The sequence below is a fragment of the Carex rostrata genome, chromosome 11 (genome assembly GCF_964058835.1).
Source record: "Carex rostrata chromosome 11, lpCarRost1.2, whole genome shotgun sequence".
Taxonomy (NCBI): Eukaryota; Viridiplantae; Streptophyta; class Magnoliopsida; order Poales; family Cyperaceae; genus Carex; species Carex rostrata.
Genome location: NC_135928.1, coordinates 7,976,957 through 7,999,214, shown reverse-complemented (window position 1 = coordinate 7,999,214; position 22,258 = coordinate 7,976,957). Strand labels below are relative to the sequence as shown.

At 37.0% G+C, this 22,258-nt stretch overlaps 3 protein-coding genes across 3 annotated transcripts; 2 read left to right on the top strand and 1 right to left on the bottom strand.

Annotated features, from left to right (window-relative positions):
• The first annotated feature begins 1,637 nt into the window (after positions 1–1,637).
• On the top strand, positions 1,638–5,005 carry LOC144561498 (proteasome subunit alpha type-2-like). Its single transcript, XM_078310462.1, has 11 exons — positions 1,638–1,866; positions 2,001–2,077; positions 2,300–2,364; positions 2,569–2,615; positions 2,994–3,069; positions 3,195–3,262; positions 3,347–3,416; positions 3,573–3,658; positions 4,113–4,175; positions 4,281–4,346; positions 4,775–5,005. Exons 1-11 carry the CDS (start codon positions 1,826–1,828, stop codon positions 4,821–4,823), a joined length of 708 nt encoding a protein of 235 aa, XP_078166588.1. The 5' UTR covers positions 1,638–1,825; the 3' UTR covers positions 4,824–5,005.
• Positions 5,006–11,603: 6,598 nt separating this feature from the next.
• Positions 11,604–17,538, top strand: LOC144562160 (spliceosome-associated protein 130 A-like). Its single transcript, XM_078311323.1, has 4 exons — positions 11,604–14,760; positions 15,669–15,911; positions 16,410–16,658; positions 17,164–17,538. Exons 1-4 carry the CDS (start codon positions 11,746–11,748, stop codon positions 17,299–17,301), a joined length of 3,645 nt encoding a protein of 1,214 aa, XP_078167449.1. The 5' UTR covers positions 11,604–11,745; the 3' UTR covers positions 17,302–17,538.
• An 838-nt stretch (positions 17,539–18,376) lies between these two features.
• LOC144562159 (bifunctional nitrilase/nitrile hydratase NIT4-like) lies at positions 18,377–22,135 on the bottom strand. The gene is made up of 5 exons (XM_078311322.1): positions 21,658–22,135; positions 21,125–21,304; positions 20,371–20,664; positions 19,493–19,774; positions 18,377–18,761 (listed from the first exon to the last, which is right to left on the bottom strand). The coding sequence occupies exons 1-5, from the start codon at positions 21,797–21,799 to the stop codon at positions 18,610–18,612; spliced, it is 1,050 nt and encodes a 349-aa protein (XP_078167448.1). The 5' UTR covers positions 21,800–22,135; the 3' UTR covers positions 18,377–18,609.
• Positions 22,136–22,258: the final 123 nt, after the last annotated feature.

Here is a 22,258-nt window from a genome sequence, read left to right as displayed (position 1 = left end):
ATGTAGACGCATCACTCGTAAAGTAGGTGGGTTTCAATGGTTCGAATTCCTTATTTGAAATCGATTTGATGTGCTTCAGACTTGAGTTCACCAAGGACTTGGTGAACTTAGGAACACCCTAACTCTACTTAACAATTTTAATTGAAATAATTGTCTCTCCAACTATATGAAGGGACCACTCAAACTACATGGGGGTATCATACACATTTTTAGAGATGATTTTTTTTTTCGTTCAATCTCGTTCACATTTCTGATGATCTATGATGAATTTTGTAAATCTAAAATCACGAATTTTCTTATTATCTTTCAAATGAGATCCATGATAATATATATTCAAGCTCGTTGTCGCACAAGTGTTTATAACTTGTCATACAAGTATTTACACTTATACTTGCAAGTATTTTTTTACATATAAAATTGGCTGACAGCTGAAAGTATTAATATCAATAATTACAAGTATTTATACCTATGCACTGCAGTATTTACACATATGTAGTCAAATTTTTTTGATAGAGAAAAATTGACAATTGGGGAAGGTTGATGCAGGGATGTGGGGTCCCCACTACATTAGAGGAAGGTTGATATGAAGACCATTGAGGGGCTGGAAAAAGAAATGGTTATATGAAGTTACGCATGCAAGTATTAATATTTTAGTTTGCAAGTATTAGTTTCTTATCTTTAAAGTATTTATACATATGAATGTTGACATAGGATTAGCGTGGGGACTAAAATGATGGATCATATAATTAGTGAAGAGTATAGTACAATATTCCTTTATTGTAGCTACAAAAATTGAGGAAAACAAGAATGTAGGGATAAATATAATTATTCAAATAAATAATATGCGATTTGAACTCAAATTTTTACGATCACAAATGTAAATTAAGAATTGAGAGGAACTACTGATTCTCAACTTAATTGGTTTGCGAGAACATGTTTGAGTTCCCATTTTTTTGTAGTTTGGTTGTTTTCTGTATAATATTATTATGGTATTGAGCTAAATTAGAAATTTCGGAAAAGTTTTATTTCAGTTTTGAAATAAAAATCCATCTATACATACCACCTACCATCTGAAGATTTTTTTTTATTTCAAATTTTTACAACTCGGTAGGAACACACATCTAGAGACTGCAACAAAACATTGCATTATCGAGTGCTGCAATACAAAACACTTCCTAATTAAAAAAAAAAGAAATAATACTTCAACCGAATAATTCCAGAGCCCTCTTGACTGCCTCTTTCAAACTTATAAAGCAGGGTTCTAAATAGCGCGTTATAGCGGCGCTATAGCGTTTTCGGACCATAAAAGCTATGGCGCTATCGGCACTATATTGCGCTATTCCGCGCTATAGTGGCGCTATTTGGAAATAACGCTGTTTTTTCAACCAACAAAATGCGATAAACGCTATTTAAGCCTTTGTTATAAAGAAAATAAATAATAATTCCGGAGCCTATTTAGAATATGGGTCCATTTCGAGATTCGTGCTATTTTTGGTTCTTACACGACAGCCCACATACAAATTAAAGGCTTAACCATTTTAGATTTCCATTTCTATTGTAGCATTTGACATCGATCCATCAACCCAAAAGCCCATAAAGCAAGGATTCCGATCATATACGGTTTTGACTAAAAGCCCATAATAGCCCAGTAATAAGCAACTAATATCAGATTGATTCATTTTGCTCGGTACATCAACAACAGCTCCTCCGCTCTTTCTAAAACCTTTCTTGTGCTAAAGGAAAGGGGCTCTCTTTTGCTGCTTCTCTCCCCTACTCTGATTGATCAAACTGTAGCCTCGCACCAAAAGTATCGAGGCATTGAGCAATGGGCGATAGTCAGTACTCATTCTCTCTCACTACTTTCAGGTTCAATCTCTCTCTCTCTCTATCTCTATCTCTATCTCTATCTTACGGGGTTGATTGCTTCGATCCTTGCGTGGTATATAATTGAACCCCGCAGTTGTAATTTTTTTCAATTTTCTGATGCTTTTTTGAAACAGTCCCTCGGGAAAACTTGTTCAGATCGAGCATGCGCTTATGGCCGTCGGATCTGGCCAGACATCTCTTGGGATTAAAGGTACTTGCTTACTTTTCTTATTAACATTATTTTGGTTGAAATTAAGCCAATGAGATATTGTTTGTCATTAGTTCTGATTTCTCTTAATTGAATGTTGGTTTAACCCAATGTGATTGAGACAATGTCCAACTTGTTTGATCACGGGATAAATATGTCTCTTGGAAATTTTAACATTTGGGGTTGCTGTTTGTGTAAATTGACATTTGCTATCTTATTATACAGCTGCTAATGGTGTAGTAGTTGCCACTGAGAAGAAATTACCATCTATTTTGGTGGATGAAACCTCAGTAAGTAACTAAGTATCTTGGACTTAAACCATGTACTTCGGAATTTTTTTTTTGATAAAAGTGGTATAAAGTATCACCTCTTTCAAAATTTATTTGAAATACCCTATACCGAAAACACATATTCTGATTATTCGTTGTTGTATTTGAGGATAATTTTTATGGGCCTGTATAAATTTCATATGTTTTGTGTCTATTTTATTGCAGGTTCAAAAGATTCAGTCAGTGACTCCTAATATTGGAGTTGTATACAGGTCCTTCTTCTACTTGAATCTTTCTTTGCTTTTAATTTTTCTGTACAAATATGGTTTTATGAGTTTCATTCTGATGTATTATAGTTTGAAATATTTCTGCCTACTCTTTAGAGGGCCTCTGTTGTACATGTTGTAGTGCCTATATTGGCTATTAATTGTAAAATTGGTAAACATTTCTGCAAATGTTACTCGTTACAGCTCTAATTCTTATTAAAAACTTTGTACTATGAAACATTACATAACCTTTATTAATCTTGTTGTTGCCAAAACACATTATAGCTCTATTCCTAATTTAATTTATATATGTGCTTATACAACATATCCTATATTAATTTTTTTTGTCCAACTAAAAATGACCCTGATGCCCTTGTGTAACAGTGGCATGGGTCCTGACTCCCGTGTTTTAGTGAGAAAATGTAGAAAACAAGCTCAACAGTATTTCCGTCTCTATAAGGTACGAGTTGGAACTTTCAGCACTTACTCTTGAGCGCTTAATTTCTTGTATTTTGTTCATGCTGACTTGTATAGTTTATTTTTTTAATAGCATGGTAGATGTTCATATATGATTTTCTTATGTAGGAACCTATCCCGGTTACACAACTTGTTAGAGAAACAGCTGCTGTGATGCAAGAATTCACCCAATCTGGGTACCTCTCTCTCTCTCTCTCTCTTCTCTTCAAACATTTCCTATTTATGTAAAATTATCAATGGTATATTTTATTTTTTTTCAGTGGTGTTAGGCCTTTTGGTGTATCATTGCTGATAGCTGGGTATGACGACAATGGTCCGCAGTTATATCAGGTAATAATTCTTTCTCATTATTTGGTCTCTTTTCCTTTTTTTTTTTTTTTAAGATGATCTTAATAACCAAATTACATTAAATATAATCACAGAATTATACTATGCATAGAAGCTTAGAGACAGATTTTATACTTGTCACTTCAAATTTTGTAATAGGTTGATCCTTCAGGGTCGTACTTCTCGTGGAAGGCATCTGCTATGGGGAAAAATGTTTCTAATGCCAAAACTTTCCTTGAGAAAAGGTAGGCTAATTTTGAGTGCTTGAATTGGCATTTTGCAGCACAATACCCAGACTTGTTACTGGTTCCAAATCTGCTACTGATAAGCACTACTAGACCAACACCTTGAATTTTGTTATTATATTGATTATTTTTTAAATTTTTTATGTTTACATTTCGAGGTCCAAATAATCATTCTGAATAAGTGATTTTACCTATCTAAAAAATAGTAAAAAAATTCTAAGAAATGTAAAATTTAGTCTGTAAGTACAAGTACATTTTCATATGGAAATCATGTTGAGCGGTTCAGACAGACTATTTGGACTTTCAAAATTTATATTGATACATAGTTGAGACCAATCTGCACTATGCATAGTACCATAGCCTCACTCTGGGTACAATCTATTGATTGGTCAAAATAGATGTTTCTCTTGTAATGTTCTTTTGTTTCGAATTGATCAATCTATTTGACTTCTAGGTATACTGAGGATATGGAGCTTGAAGATGCCATCCACACAGCTATTCTAACTCTGAAAGAAGGGTAACATTTGTTATTACCTAACTTATAGAAGTTGCTACATATCTATATAGTGATTAGCAGCCTGCTGATACTGATGTCTGCAATGTCTTTTCTTTATGATTGCAGATTTGAGGGTCAAATTTCTGGGAAAAACATTGAAATTGGAATAATTAATGCTGACTGTAAATTCAGGCATGTACATACATTAATTATGTTTATTACTGCCAATAGCTTAGTACTTTATATTTTGTACAACTTGAAAGGAGTGTTATGGCATGGGTCTCAACAAATGAGATGATCCTGAGTTTATATATTGTACTGGCACCATAGTATAGTTTGATGCTCTTTCTGCGTTCATTTTAATGCTTTTGGTTGGTTCTGGGGCAATGAAGTGAAGCATAATCATCAAAGTATGTTTAAAGGATCACTCTAATTTGATTTTGGTGCCAGTATAAACTGTTGGAAGTTTCATTATAAGCACACTAGCTCCGATGGAACTATGAGTCCCTGTCCTTCTCCTTAGAATTTATTATGTTAAAAAATAGTGTGGGTTACTGTCACTGTAATATATTTCTTCCAAATGATTATCATCAACACTCACAATTATTGTGCAAACACAGGGTACTGAGCTCTTCAGAAATTGATGATTATTTGGCTGAAGTGGAATAAATTCCTTTGGTTGGTTGCCTTAAAACAAAGGGATCTTCTTTAAAGCAGCATTTTCCTATTTCATCGATGGGTAGAAAGCTTTGCCTTATCAGGGTTTGTACTTTATTGTTTAGATTAATATTAATCAGTCTTTTGCAAACTGGATGTTGTAAGATGCAATTTATTCAGAAGTTACTTCTGAAATTGTTTCTTGGTTTTGTTCTTCTAATATATATTCATATTGAGGGTTCAAATGCCATTATTATTACTGCATCCGTCCTTTTTTTGTTAATTTAAATTAATTTGTTAACTCGTATTACAAAATGAAGCTGAAATAATTTATAAATCTTCATATTTTTTCCTGCTTCAATATATTATATGATTTTCAAAAAAATTAAAATTGTTATGTAAATGCATTAGTCATAAATTAAAGACTAAACATAACATAGAATGTCTTTTACAAGGTCTGATATATGATATATCATGTGACGTGAACTTATATTTTTAGCAAATTTTCCTGTGATCTAGGCGTACCACTTTACGTACGGGTGTCTTATATTTCCAGACAACCTTAGTGCAACATTGATATTGATTGATATTGAGATATTGTATCTCTTGTATTCAATTGAACCAGACTCAAGTTTTCTCAATCAGCAATTATTTATTTAGAAAGAATAATTTGGGCCAAAATGACCTATCAAAAGGTCAAGCTGGGTAATGAAACAGACCCACCATTAGACTACCAGCCTAATCTATCATAGATCTAATTTTTGATCCCGAATCTACTGTTCATATACAGTAAAATGAATATTGGAACAGACAAATGGATCCCACTGTCAGCCTATCGTCATCTCTTCGCTTCCGTTTATTATTAAGTTAAAAAAATAAAAAGGACCAACAAAAAACTGGAGACTTATCCTTCATTCTTACAATCTCTAAACACAAAAACAACTCTCCGATCACCATCTCGAGCACTCTCCACTCTCAATCTCGCACGACTGACCACACTGTTCTCTAACTCAATTTCCACTTTCCAGCACGCTATCAGCCCTCTACACCAACATTTTCGTTCACTGCCAAGTCCAGGTAACATTTCAAATTGATTTTTTTGATTTTTTTCGTTACTTTAGAATTTTTTCTTTGGTAATGTTGCTAAAAATTGATTGATTTAGGGTTTAGGGTTGTCAATCTGCTCTCTTTTAGTTTTTCGATTCATGTATTTGAGTTAAATTGTTTGGATAGGTAATTATTTCAAGTTTTAAGCATTGAGATTTCACTGATTGACAATAAATGACCAATAGAAGCATCTACAATTAAAACATGAGCATACTACCCTTAATCTTCACTCTATCTTTCTTCACGGATAAGAAACAACAAATGGCACTTTTGATATTTTCAAACATAATTTGTGAGAAAAAATCGACATTGACAATTTCCAATGTTCCTTGGTCGATTTTTTTTCTGGTACAAGATTATCCCATTTTCATCTAATCCACTGAAAGAGCAAAAATGTCTAAAGCTAATAATTGTGTTTGGTTTCTTTCCGTTGTCCAGTAATTCTGATAGGCAGCATCTTTCCTGATATTCCTTCTGGTTTCAAGATACTTGATAAGTAAATCTTCTACTCTTTCAAGATACAAGATACAAGATACATCAAGCCTGGTTAAAGTTGAGGAATGCCAATTTTCTGCTTTTAATCCTATATTTTAAATGCACTATGCAGGGCATCATTTCTCTTTGAAATTGGTGCTTTATAGTGTACAATATTTCTAATTAATTTTAAATTTTTTAATAAATTAAAGGACAAGAAGTTGAGAAAATTGTTTTGAGTCCCAACAACTATAACCGTACCTTGCCTGTTAACATATCGATATTTTTTGTGTGTATATAACTCATGCAGACGAGCATGGCATGACATTATATTGTAAGTCTCCTTAAATAAAAATTATTAAACTTCATTATTGCTGATAAGTATTGGTAAACTTAAATAAATAAATAAAAAATTAGTTTGGAATGTTAACAGTAATGGTATTGGTATGTACAAACTCAAATATTATTTTTCCTACTAATGGAATTATAGGTATTGTTGGTTCATACTATAATGAAATTCTGGATCATCATTCATCTAACAAAGTATTATATGGTTTCTACACGGTCGTTTGTAATATTACAGTTGTTGTAAAATATATCATCTTGTGGGTTAATTCATTTTACGCGTAATTTAATTAATTTATGTTTTGAATTTGTTTTGGGTCAGAAGATTCTGTCGGCATCATTTTGCAGGTGAAGTTCTAATTTGTTTTTTAATTACTCTTTACTGCTTTTAGCAGACTGTGATTAGAAGGCAACAATTCTCATAATTACATTTTTTTTAAAGTAATAATAACTTTCTTTCTATTTTCTGTTTCAACAGAAAATATAATAATAGACAATTAAGGGTTTATGATTTTCAATATCCAAAAGCCAAATCAAAAGTAAAATAAATAAATAAATATTTAAACAAATGTTAATCACACCTTAAATTATAATTTATTTTTCTAAAAAAACACAATATAATATGTAGAGTTATCCAATAATTTAAAAAAAAAATGAAAATTGGATAAAATAAAGAAGATCGCAGCTCCATTTGTATAATTTTTTTCAAAATCACAACAAATGTTTTTTTTAATAGGAATAAAAGAAAGAATATAGAATTTATATGAAGATATTAAATATGAAGATATTTTTATGAAAAAGGTTCTGTTGATACGCTTGAAGTTTTCTTACTAAAGTTGTATATTTGAAATTTGTGGTTGGTAGGTTAAATATACTTTTGTAATTGACTGAATGCTTTGGTGCTACTAGTGATATGGATTCAAATCAGCTGAAATCCCAGATGCATGAACAGTAACTCTGAAATTACTGAAATTCCGAATCCAACCGTTGAACTGTTTTGAGATGCGAGCACAGAAAAACCAGTTGTTCCGAGATGCGTGCACAGAAAAAGTTGAACAGTTGGATTTGAAATTCCATAAATTTCAGCAGTACTGTTCATGCATTTGGATTTCAGCTGATTTGAATCCCTAGTGATATGCATGTCGTGTCAGGTTTGGGCCAACATGTTCCAGTCTAGCAATCAAATTTCACCCCTACCTAAGTCAGAATTAGAACTTAGAAGAGATGAGAATTTCTCCTTACAATTGGGCCCTACCAGGACAGTGCCAGATGTGGAGATTATGACATTACTGCCTCTAGAGACAATAGTCTCTGGCGAAGGTTCCTCGCCTAAGCCAGAGAAGATGTAATCAGGAGGAGCAGGACAACAGAACTGATTTAATGAAAGAAACAAAATAGCCTCCTTCCAATGCAATATTTGTCATTGAAGCTTGCCATGTTTCTCTTGCATCAGCCTAGATATATGTAGGACTGCTCATGAACCGAGTGAGGACAATTTGAATTCAACTCGTGAATTCATGAGCAAAATTAGAGTTCAAATTGCTAATTGAGTTTCGAGTCAGAAACTGTAACTTATATTCAACTCGCGAACAACTCGAGTCAACTCGTGACTCATAAATAGTACATAGTTTATCAAATTAAAAATTAATAAAACAAAGTATAACAAAATAAATAATACATAGTTTATCAAAATAGTACACAATTTAAAACTTTACATAATGAAACAGTGGTAAATACATAATTAAATAGTACAAAGCTTATCAAATTACTAAATAGTACGAAGTCCAACAAAATATTACATGGTTTACCAAGTCAATGAGTCAACCGAGTTGATTCCGAACCGAGTTAGAGACAACTTAGATTCAACTCGTGAGACAACTGAGTCAATGAACTGAATCAGTTTCAACTCGAATTATTGATGAGCTAAATCCGAATTGATTCCAAATGAGTTATGAGTCATGAGTTTTTTTTTTTTTTTTGCAGCTCTAGATATATCATATATCTCAACTCCTGACAGAATACACAAAAAATGAATATTTCAAGATAGAAAAAGGAATTTCCTGTACTATCCACTTAGTGTTTTACCATTAGTGGTGAAAATACAAAATAAAAAAGGAGCTTTATTTTATTGGTTGAAAATAATATCAAGCATTGCAGCGCTCTGGAAACTTACGGCAATGTAATGTTAATAGTAATGAAATGAAAGGGTAAAGATATACTCTGAAATTGTATTTAGAAAAGAGAGAATTTATTAATGCAAGAATTTTATTGATTTCTTGATTACCTTTTACAATTACAGAGATCCCTTTTTATAGGGAGCATGAAATTTTATTTAGAAAAGAGAGAATTTATGAATGCAAAAATTTTATTAATTTTTTTATTACCTTTTACAATTAGAGAGATCCCTTTTTCTAGGGGATAAGAGATCCTAGTTACATCAACTAACCATAGTTAGGCTCTACTAATTATAGTTCTAACAACTAGGGCTGGCAACGAGCCGGCTCAGTCCGAGCTAGATCAAGCTCATGACTCACTCGTTTTAGCAACGAGCGAGTCATGAGCGAGCCAACAATCGGATCCGAGATAAAAAAGTGGCTCATGGCTCGCTTGTTTTGGTAACGAGTGAGTTGAGCTAGCTCGTGAAAGCTCGTGGGTCAAAATCCAAATGTATTAGATAATGTATTATAAAATCAACTACCATAAATTAAGTTTGTAACTAAACTCATACATACTAAAATACTAAATTTTTAAATTCATACAACTATAGTTCACAAAATAAATTCACACAAATTCATACTTGAACCGAGTTGGCCCGCCAGCTCGCGAGCGTGCTAGATCCTAGCTCAGACTTATTAATTTTGGATCGAAGTAGTGATAAGCTGGCTCGTTAACAGCTTGGTCCACTAACAAACAAGTTGTTAACGAGCGAGCCAGATGCAAATCACGATCGATTCACGAGCTACGAGTTTTTTTGCCACCCTACTAACAACCATATCAATCATAGCAATTGTTTGTTAAAGTAACTGACTATCTAACAACATTTGCTAAGTCTCTACTTCTTACGTTGTTGCTTTGGTCTTCTGTATTTGGCTCGGACTGGATACCTCCAGTGTTACTTTTTTTTTTTTGAAAACTTGGTAGTAGCTACCAAGGTTTATGAGGGGGAATCGAACTCTCGACTTTTGGGTATAACAACTCTAGGACATTTTCCTAGCCAATTGTGCTACCTCCCCTTTCTCACCTCCAGTGTTACTTTATTATACATTTATACTCGGTTCATCTCTATGCTGACAAATTTGCTTCCACCTTAAATAAACAATTTTCTCATGTTCAAATTTAGCTGACAGTTGATGCCAGGAATTGGATGGAAGGGTTATAGGTGTCAAGAATTGAATGGAAGGGTTTATTTTTCTATTGACCTCTGCTTTACGGACAACGGGTATGTTCGGCACCCTTCCTTCTTAAGGGTAAAGGATTAAATTTTTAATCTTTGTTAAGGAATATATGTTCGGTAAAAAGATAATAAGATTAAGAAAAAGGCTTAATGTAAATAAAATATACATTTTAGTATACAAAAACCAATTTGTCCCTTATCTCTTCCTCTTCCTCTGATTTTTTACCTCTAATCTTTTCATCTAAAGAGATGATATTAATACCAAGTACATTTCCATTAAATTTCATATAATCCCGAGTAAAGAACTATTAAATCCATTATATCTCTTGCTCCTTCTCTGAACTTCTATAATTAAATAGCTATTTAATTGAAAATTTCCATTAAATTTTACAAAAAAAAAAACCCAACATAATCCCAAGTAAGTAATTTTTTCGTTAAATCCATGCACTGGTACTGTGACCCCTGTAATACAGTTGAGGTACCATTGGTACCACTGTTACAGGCATCTTAAGAAAACTGTAGAAATTTGAAACTCAAAACACGCATGCAATTTTCAATTTAGTAAATTACATTATGAAATTAAATCGTCCTAAATTTTGTTAATAAACCATTCACCATCCAATTCGCTCAGGATTCTGAATTGAGAGAGTGGGTTCAAAAATAAATCCGATTGCTCAAACCAAGCCAAGTTATCTAAAAGAAGAATGAAAATTCAAACTAGCGAACTAAAACTTTGAGATTTGGTAGAAAAGAACTCAATTGATTGAATTTTAGAAGAAAACTAAAATTGTTTGATATTACATAATAATCTTCGAAGTGGGTCTCAATAGAGAGCTCATCTCAAGAGAAATATGTCTGTAGCGTTAGATTTACGATTTGATTACTGGAGAACCGTCAATCAATGATGGAAGGAGGGCACAGTTTTTTCTCCCATGCCAAGAGACATGGGTTGGCTGTAGATGAAGAAAGGAATAAAAATATTATAAATGACAAAAGTGTTCTAAGGAGGTCACCTTTATGAGGATATTATGGTCCGTAAAAATCAGCTAAGGAGCTCCTTTAGAGGCCAATTTGCTAAGGAGTGGTCAGATTCGCCTTAAGAATTTTATCTAAGGAGGTGCTTTAATCCAGTATAAGAAATTATTGTTCGGCTGGATTAAGAGGAATTAAAGCTAAAGGAGCTCTAAGGAGATGTCACCGAACATGTACAACAGGTTGTAGCTGGCATGAAATTAGCCCAGAAATGGTGATACTTGAAATCCCCAAATTACGCCTCTCCACTCGAGTAGGAATTAGCTTGCGGTGCTTTCCTACGAACAGCCCCTGAAAAAAAAGAAAAGAAAAAAAAAGAGTACCCACTACCCAGATCTCCTTGTGGGATAGCCCGAGAAAAAAACAGAGGCCCAAACAAGAAGCCCAAATTTTTTCTTGAATTCGGAGTAAACAGATCTCCTTCCCCAATCCACCCCGTCGGTCCTTTCTTCTCTCCTATTTCTTGTTTCAAAACCCTCGCAAACCCTTCCAAGTTCCAGCCGAGAGCTGAGAACGGAGAACCCTCTTAACTATAAACTACATCACTCTCACCCTCTTGGTTAGGGTTAGGTTTTCACAAAAATGTTTCTCTACAGCCTGACGCTCCACCGCGCAACCGGCGTGGTGTGCGCCGCAATCGGGAGCTTCATCGGCGGTAAATCACAGGAAATCGTGGTGGCAACTGGCAAATCCCTGGAGCTCCTCCGTCCCGACGACTCTGGAAAGGTGGTCACTCTCCACTCCGTCGAGGTCTTCGGCGCCATCCGCTCCCTCGTCCCCTTCCGCCTCACTGGATCCCAGAAGGACTACCTCGCCGTCGGCTCCGACTCCGGCCGCCTTGTCATCCTCGAGTACAGCAAGGAGCGCAACTGCTTCGACAAGGTCCACCAGGAGACCTTCGGCAAGTCTGGTTGTCGCCGCATTGTCCCCGGCCAATTCCTCGCTGTTGACCCCAAGGGCCGTGCTCTCATGATTGCAGCTTGCGAGAAGCAGAAACTTGTGTACGTCCTTAACCGTGACACTGTGGCCAGGCTGACAATTTCTTCTCCTTTGGAGGCACACAAGTCGTACACCATCACTTATTCCATTACTGGGGTGGATTGTGGGTTTGATAACCCGGTTTTCGCTGCGATTGAACTGGATTACTCCGAGGCTGACAGGGATCCAACTGGTCAGGCTGCTGCTGAGGCCCAGAAACACCTCACTTTTTATGAGCTTGATCTTGGGCTGAACCACGTTTCACGCAAGTGGTCGGAGCCAATTGATAATGGTGCGAATATGCTCGTCTCTGTGCCGGGTGGTGGGGATGGCCCGAGCGGTGTCCTTGTCTGTGCAGAAAATTTTATTATATACCGTAACCAGGATCATCCTGAGGTGCGTGCTGTCATACCGCGTCGTACCGACCTCCCTGAGGAGCGGGGTGTGCTCATAATCTCAGCTGCAACCCACCGGCAGAAGAACATGTTCTTTTTCCTCCTCCAGACTGAGTACGGCGATGTGTTCAAGGTCACACTTGAGCATGAAGGAGACCGTGTCTCTGAGCTCAAGATCAAATACTTTGACACCTTCCCGGTCACCTCTGCCATGTGTGTTCTCAAGGCAGGCTACCTCTTTTCTGCCTCAGAGTTCGGCAACCATGCGCTCTACCAGTTTCGTGCTATTGGGGACGGAGATGATGTGGAGTCATCGTCAGCTAGCCTGATGGAAACTGATGAGGGTTTTCAGCCAGTGTTCTTTCAGCCGCGTGGGCTGAGGAATTTGGCTCTCATTGACCAGATAGAGAGCATGATGCCAATCATGGACATGCGGGTTGTGAATTTGTTTGAGGAAGAGACCCCACAGATATTCACTCTTTGCGGAAGGGGACCCCGCTCGACAGTTCGGATCCTGAGGCCTGGGTTGGCAATTAATGAAATGGCAGTCTCACAGCTCCCTGGTGCTGCGAGTGCAGTGTGGACTGTAAAGAAGAATGTCAACGATGAGTTTGATGCCTACATGGTTGTCTCCTTCCCGAATGCTACTCTAGTGCTCTCCATTGGAGAGACCGTAGAGGAAGTTAGTGACAGCAAGTTTCTCGACACAACACCTTCGTTGGCTGTTGCTTTGCTTGGGGAGGACTCCCTCATGCAGGTGCATCCTAATGGTATCCGTCATATCAGAGAAGACGGTCGTGTGAACGAGTGGAGGACACCTGGCAAGAAGACTATCGTCAAGGTTGGATCAAACCAACTTCAGGTTGTAATTGCTCTTAGTGGTGGTGAGCTTATATACTTTGACATGGACATGATGGGTCAGTTAATGGAAGCTGACAAGCACGAAATGCCAGGTGATGTCGCTTGCTTAGCTATTGCTCCTGTTCCTGAGGGCAGGCGGCGGTCTCGGTTCCTTGCCGTTGGTTCTTACGACAACACCATCCGCATCCTCTCACTGGATCCAGATGAAGGCATGCAAGTTTTGAGCGTGCAAAGTGTGTCATCCCCTCCCGAATCACTCCTGTTTCTGGAAGTAAAAGCCTCGACTGGAGGGGAGGACGGTGCTGATCACCCAGCAAGCCTCTTCCTCAATGCTGGTTTGCAGAATGGAGTGCTTTTTCGGACTGTGGTTGATATGCTCACAGGCCAATTGTCTGATACCAGATCGCGGTTCCTGGGTCTCCGGGCCCCGAAGCTTTTCTCGTGTATGGTCAGGGGACGGCAGGCTATGCTTTGTCTTTCCAGTCGGCCCTGGCTTGGCTACATACACCAGGGGCACTTTTTGCTCACCCCTCTATCTTACGAGACTCTTGAGTACGCCGCCTCATTCTCCTCTGACCAGTGTGCGGAAGGCATTGTTGCTGTGGCAAAAGACCAATTGAGGGTTTTTACAATCGAACGCCTGGGAGAGACATTTAATGAGTCCGCCATTCCTCTGAGGTACACACCCAGGAGGTTTGTTTTCCTGCCAAAGCGCAAGCATCTTGCTATAATTGAAAGTGATAAGGGGGCATTTACGGCTGAGGAGAGGGAGGCTCTTAGAAAGGAGTGCATGGAAGCTGCTGGTGTGGGTGAAAATGGGAACACTGGTGCGATGGAGAATGGTGGAGAAGATGGAGAGGAAAGGGATGAACCAATGACTGATGAGCAGTTCGGCTATCCAAAAGCCGAGTCAGACAAATGGGTTTCATGTATCAGGATCCTTGACCCTAGGTCGAGAGAGACAACATGTCTCTTGGAGTTGCAAGACAATGAAGCTGCATTCAGTATATGCACTGTTAACTTCCATGACAAGGACAATCACGGTACACTCCTGGCCGTGGGCACTGGGAAGGGGTTGAATTTCATTCCCAAGAGGACTGTTGAGGCCGGGTTCATTCACATCTATAAATTTGTCGATGAGGGGAGGTCACTTGAGCTGTTGCATAAGACGCAGGTTGATGATGTACCTCTTGCATTGTGTCAGTTTCAGGGACGATTGTTAGCAGGAATTGGGTCTGTACTGAGGTTGTATGATCTGGGGAAGAGGAAGCTGCTGAGGAAATGCGAGAATAAGCTGTTTCCAAGGACAATTGTGTCAATTCACACTTACAGGGATCGGATATATGTTGGGGATGTCCAAGAGGTATGTTTTATTTTGTGTCTTTACAAGTATTGGTTTCCTGATTAAATTAAAAGCTCGATTCTTTACTATTTTGAATATGTAGTATTTTGGTTTATTTATTTCTTGGCTGCTAATTGATGTTGGGATCTTATAGCGCTATAGTTCTTACACCCTTGTGGCTTGTTGTCATTATTAAAGTAACAATTGGAAGTTTCCTTCAGTTTTAAGGGTTGAGAAATGGAAAAGGATCACTTTACTCTTGATGGTGCAAGGTCGGTCTGTGCATCCGTCAATGCAGCATGCTAGAAATTAAGTTGATGTATTACAGTTTGGTGATACCATACTGGGTAATATTGATTTGTAGATGAAATCCTATATGCAATGAATATGTAGATTCACCATCCCTGTTGAAAATCTAGATCCTACAGCTTGGCTAAATCATGGAGAGATAATGTTACCATGGGTACCACTGCTACTGGCAAATTAACACAATTAAGGGGGATGACACAGTTGTGAGGACTGGAAAACCTCTCATGCCCCAAACTTTTTCTGTGTTTTCAATAGTGGATGTAAATAAAGGATGGTGAGTCTTGTGTTGAGCTATGGGCTGGTACAAGTTGTGTACCAGTCGTAAATTTGAGTCTTTGTTAATACATAGATGGGTTTGACTCTCAGTTTTTCTTGAGGGGGAATTCTGTTAGGTATAGCAGATAGTATGAGGATGTGAAATGTGTAGATGTGGCATATCAATATAGTGTTAGGAGTAGTTAATCGTGCGGTGTTCTTGGTTGTTTTTAATTTTCCAGTAAATGAAAATGGGCATCTTGCCTCTTCTTCTTAAAAAAAAATTTAACTGAGATTTTTATTTTAAACCTTTTAAGCCTTGTTATAATATCTCACTCTCCAATTACATCATTTCTTGTAAACAGTCATTCCTCTACTGCAAGTACAGGCGGGACGAGAACCAGCTGTTCATATTTGCGGATGACACAGTGCCTCGCTGGCTGACAGCGGCACACCACATTGACTTTGACACGATGGCCGGCGCTGACAAGTTTGGCAACATCTACTTTGCAAGGCTTCCCCAGGACACGTCAGACGAGATTGAGGAGGACCCAACTGGTGGGAAGATAAAGTGGGAGCAGGGGAAGCTGAATGGCGCCCCTAACAAGGTAATGGATATATATGAAGTATTGCTATTTTACATGGTCTTTTTGGTCTAGTTTAACCTTTGTTTTTATGCAGTTATAGTGTTTTGATCTACTTGTTTAGTACAGCTAGTACTACTGGATTTAGATTTAGAGACTCAACTAATGGCAGGAGTTTTCCAGATGTTTGTACCTTTGGTGAAAATAGTATAGAAGGGCCTGGTTTTCAGTGATGTCCTATAAATGATTTGAGGAATTATAAAGGACTGCTTTGCCATTAATGATTTTTTAACACCATTAGAACTATGCCTCAAGGGCTTTATTGCTCATAATTTCAATAATGTATGAAAAAAAATATAATTACCTTTTTAGGATTACACAGTGCGTGACTAGAAATAGACATTATGACATGGAAAATTATTTTTTGCATTTCATTTTTTGTCCTTGTTTAAAAATGTAACCACAGTTTTTACAGTATAATGCCATTTTATATAATTTCCCTTTATATTACTCTCTGAATAGGTGGAAGAAATTGTACAGTTCCATGTTGGAGATGTTGTGAGTTGTCTGCAGAAGGCATCTCTGATACCAGGAGGCGGTGATAGTATTATTTTTGGGACAGTGATGGGGAGTTTAGGGGCATTGTTGGCATTTACTTCCAGGGAGGATGTCGACTTTTTCTCGCATTTGGAGATGCACATGCGGCAAGAGTTCCCACCTCTCTGTGGCAGAGATCACATGGCGTTTCGCTCAGCCTACTTCCCTGTCAAGGTAAATAAATATCATTTAAAATTGTAATTTTTTTTTGTTCAATAGCTTTTCTTTTTGGGTTTTTTATTATCTGAGTTATCCCAGAGGCTGGGAATGCCCAACATTTATTATCTTAGCATTTTTGCCTTGGTCAAATCTCCTTTAGTACTCAAAACTTTGAAGCCAACATGCCGTGATTGTAGTTTGGGCTTTATGAAAAAGCAGGAGCTGATTGGATTGAGGCAGAACTATTGAAATATTTAATGGTAGACATACTTTGAGTATACTTATAAATTGTAGTATCCTAACATTTTAGTGTATCTACACTTAATGTTTGGTTTAATTTGCACATGTGGTATAATAGTGGGGTAATTACCACAACATATATTATATTGATCTCAACAGTAGAAAAGAACCGATGGGGATTTTTCCCTTGTGATACACCATAAATGAGGGTTTCTTTTCAAATTATTTTTCCTTTTTAGAAAAGGTAGAATGTAAACTAACGCACTGTCTGAGTTTGCAGGATGTGATAGATGGTGATTTATGCGAGCAGTTCCCAACACTTCCACTTGATATGCAGAGAAAGATAGCCGATGAACTTGATAGAACCCCTGGTGAAATCTTGAAGAAGCTTGAGGACATCAGAAATAAGATTATCTAAGAAATTTTCGGTTATCCTTTTGTGTAGTCTAGCGGTTTTTAAATAGTAGGATCACTTGTAGCATTTACGATTGAAATAACCTAGTTTTGTCGGCGTTGTAGCTATTTATTTGTTATTGTGCTGAATTGATAGTTTTTTTTTTTTTTTCTTTGTGATCTTCTTGTAACATGAGATATCCAATTCCTTATACTTGGGATTTTCTTTGACAGAAAAGCATGTGTTAATTTGTCAGTGTCAGGGAGATATGGCTATTTGTTTTGAGAAAGACATTTTGAGACCATCATAGTATCTGGAGGTTTCTTCTTCTTAAGCACCTCAATTTGCACTGATTCAAGGAAATTGTCACCAAACATTTTCTAGCACGAAGTCCATATTTTAGATTGTACTTGGTTGCCATCGTACCGTCAGAAGACTATGTTAGTTTAGAGAGGACCCATCCATCAACTCAAGATAATCAAAGCTTCAAAACAAAATGGCCCAAATTGATTGAAAACGAAGAGAATTGTAGTACAAACACTTCGGGCTGTTGATTTCTTTAATCTACGACCATCATAGGAGAATTGATTATTATTGTTCTAATAACATCTTTTTGTTAACAATACTTTGTGAGGAGGATTCAAATGCCTCTATTTTTTGTGCTTCCATCATATCTTCATTTTTAAAAACTTTAATAACTTAAAATTTAAATCTTAAAATTCAAAATAAAACCATTGAATATGAATTACATCATTTTATTTATGCGGCATTTCAATTTTGTTTTGGTTATCATCTTGAGCTTGTAAAAATATATATTAATGTGGATAATTTCTAGACATTGATTTTTTAACTTATTTATTCACATAAAAACAAAATCAAAATGTGATATTTTTTTATGAACACAGAGAGAATAATATAGATCACATCTAACGGTTTTATTTTAACATTTAAGTTTTAAATTTTGAGTTATTTAAGTTTTTAAAAATGGAGACATGATAAAAGGCACAAAAAATAGAGACATTTGAACTCTCCTCACACTTTGTTTGATTGTTTTGATCTTGTAGCCTTTATTTAAAAAAAAAACCAAACAAAATAACAATGAAACGAAATATTGTCATATTTCATTAATAGCAGACAATGCTATATATATAATGATCGTCACGCATTACATGGAAATCAAGATCCTGCTACCCAAATAATGCTTGCCATGAATTACTTAGACGCAGTTGATGGCACTGGTACTTTACCTAAGCTTACAGCAACATAACATGAACAACATTAGACTACCAACTTGATGTTTGATTGAATTACAAGGAGTCGTACAACACATAATCAAGGATCCTCCGAATTCTCAGTCTTGCAAGCAGAGGTAAACAATACAGGTTTTTGTGCGTTATCTTTGACAGTTAAACTCAAAACTTCAGGCCGAGAGTAGTGCCCCACCACGTCAAAATCAAATTTGGCTCTCACTATTTCTCCCAGATCTGCAAATGTTTCAAACAAATGGATCATTAACTACTTCCAAGACCTTGTCAGCAACTATTTTGTTAGAATGAATAATTTGGGCAAACCTCACCTATCAGTGGGTCAAAAGAAACTCCACACATAACATTGTTAACAATTCAGATTGTTCAATCATCTAATTAAAATAACTTAATTTTTTGATACTGCCTATTTGTTAGAATGTATTGCTAAACCAGGTCGTCAAAGTTAGTGACACGGTGACTAGATTAACATCAGCCACCAGCCGATAGGGATGTAAAAAGTCACGCTGTGACCGGACCTGTCATGGCATGCCATGTGTGCCAGTCACGTGCAGTGGCCTAACATGTGACATAACCATCCTTCAAAAAATTGGCACGACACAGCATGTGGTCACACGCAATCAGGCATGTTAGATCTAGATTTAATGGTGAATTTTGAATAAAGTAACTTAAATTACGAAAAAAATAAAACATAACCAAACGTGATCGGTCAGGATGTGTCTTGGTCACATCATGACTAACGTCCCGTGACCATCCATCCCAATTTGGTCACGGCACATAAAAATCTGACGTAGTCACGACACATCACCACACAGCACATATTTACATCCCTACCAGCCGAGTAATGATTTAGATCCATTAAATTGCATAATAGATATACAGAACAGCCGGGTGAACCTTTCAGGTCTGGGTCAACATGTTCCATCCCAGTCAATCAAATTTCATCGTACCTAAGTCACAAGTAATGAGGGCTTCTCCTTCATAGTTGGGCCCACCAAGGACAGTGCCAGATGGTGAAATTATGACACTACCACCTTTACAGACTATAGTCTCTGGTGAAGGTTCCTCGCCTAAGCCAGAGAAGGTATAATCAGGAGCGGCAGGATAATCCTTCCGCCTACAAAACTGATTTGCCGAAATAACATAACAGCCTCCTTCCAAAGCAATATGTGTCATTGAAGCAAGCCACGTTTCTCTTGCATCAGCAGTAGGTGCACAGTATATCTCAACTCCTGACAGAATACACAAAAGATGAATATTTCAAGATAGAAAAAGAAAATGGTTGTGCTATCCACATAGTACTGTACCATCACTAGTGTAAAAATAGTTAAAAAAAGAACTTATTTTAATCGTTGCAAATAATATCAAGCATTACAGAGCTCTGGAAACTTCCAGAAAACAACCAAATTTTTAATAATGAAAGAGTAAAGATATACTCAGTTCTATGCTGACAAATTTGTGCCCACCTTAAATAAAAAAAAATTATCAGTTTCAAATTGAGCGGATAGTAGTGCCAGGAAAGTAGATGCTCCCGTGGGGAGATTGTAAATAACTTTTTTTTATCAATATATTGACAGCTGGCAACTTGCCAACTGCCCTTAAAAAAAATGAAGTCTTAAGTAGATGCTGTAATCATTTATAACTTGGATTAAACTGGTTATGTCATAAGTTTGTTGAGTTAGTGTCGGGAATTTAAGGGCAGTGTTTCTTTTTTCTATTGACCTCACCTTTAAAGCATGTTGTAATTGGCATAAAGTTGCTGGGTCCAGTTACATAGCAACATTATAGTACAATTCATAAAAATAAAAAAAAAAAAAAAAAAATCAACCTTTAGCATACATAGCAGTTCTTAAAAGGGGCATTCTGTTCTCCCAGCAAATCAGAGCTCCAATCTTTCCAACCGGCGTGTCATAAACCGGGATTGTTGACCCATCTCCAAATCCCCAAATTATCCTTTCCAGTGCAGTAGGCATTACCTTGCGGTGCTTTCCTAGGTACAACCCCTGAGGGTCAAAAAAGAGAACAGTGCAATAAAGAGTGTACCCAGCTCTTTCGATCACACCCATTACTAAAAACACCTTGTATTTTCCAGCCAGTGCTGCCAATCTGTCCACTTCTGGACCTGAATTATTTAAAATTTTCATATCAGATTATTGCACTTTTAAACAAATCAATAGGAGAGCATAGTTTTGCACTAAAATGTAAGAAATATAAAAAAGGAAAATAAGGGATAACACTATACATTTACCCCGTGTTAGGTTGAGGCCTAAACCATGGAATAAGAGGTCTAGGCCTCGATTAAGTTGCTAAACGTGAATTAGATAGGCCAGCCTAACATGGCCTAAGTCTAATTTTAGCCTTTTTAGGCCAACAAATATAAACCACCTAGATAGGATGTTTAAGTCATGAATCATCTTTAGGTCTCAACCAAACATTAATAATTTAGGCTAGCCTAAGTTGGAATAACTAAAGTTTTTTTTCAACTAAGGGCCAAAATCAGGAGCACAAAATAAACCAACAAAAGGAAAGTGGCATAAAAAACAAAAGCAGTATAACAAAAGTCACTAATTTGTCGTCATTACCAGGGACATCAATGGCAGAGGCATAATACTTCCTGAACTCTTCCTTTCCCTTTGCCGAGCGACTACCAATTGTAACCCCAAAAGTAGATCCTCTTGGATACCCCCCGATAAACGCTTCTGGAAAAACCACCAATTGGGACCCATAAGAAGCAGCCTCTGCTATTAACCTCTCAGCCTTTTCTGAAATTACACAAATTGCATGTTCAAAGTAATGAGCAATTTAAAAGTAATAAAATCAATGATACACTAGAACTTCAACCTAACAAGTAACAACGACAATTGAGCAATATTTATCACTGCTCTAAAAATTCCCAATCTGTGTAGTGTATATGAACAATCAATATTTTGACTAACAAAAAAAAACCTGATTGTTATTATAACAGCAATTTATCAAATAATATTACAAATGACGAGCTCTATTTTCTGCAAGAGCATAAAAATTGGAGATTTGGCTTAAGCTGATCCAATAAAATTGGATCTTTTAGCAATAAATATACACATTACAAGTATTGATTCTGACCATGAGAGAATACCTAGAGTGGCGGGAGTATCATAAAAGACAGTAGAAGCTTGCACAACTGTGGCTCTCACAGTAGTTGACCCCAAATCAGAGCCATTCATCTCGACCTCGGCTATGATCGGAGGATCAACAGAACTCGAAGCAACCATGGCCATAGAAACAAGGTTATCAGTACCAGGCTTGAAAAAAGTAAGAGCTATTTTTTAAATTCTATGCCGTATTTTTTGCTGAGGTGGTCGCGCAATAACTGGTCGCGAGCAAGTGTGCGGGCCCTCAGAGGCTCGATGTGGACGTATGACAGGTGGGCCCCCCACGAGAATATCACCACGCCGCTGGTGAAGAGGACAAAGGTTGACAGGAACTGCCTTGGAGTGGATGGCGAGCACCAACCCATAAAATTAAATCCAAGCTCTCACACTCCAGAAGTTTCTCGACCAGTTTCTTTTATCTACGCTATTTCGTTTTGTTGAATGTTATTGAGTGCGTATCCTCTGAGATATCTCAACTTTTGCGTGACCGACGTGTCCGGTGCCTATTGGGGGGTAATGCAGGGGGTCACTACTACGTGTGCTTTGAGATTCGTGCAGAGCGTATTTCAACGGTTAGGATTTTCC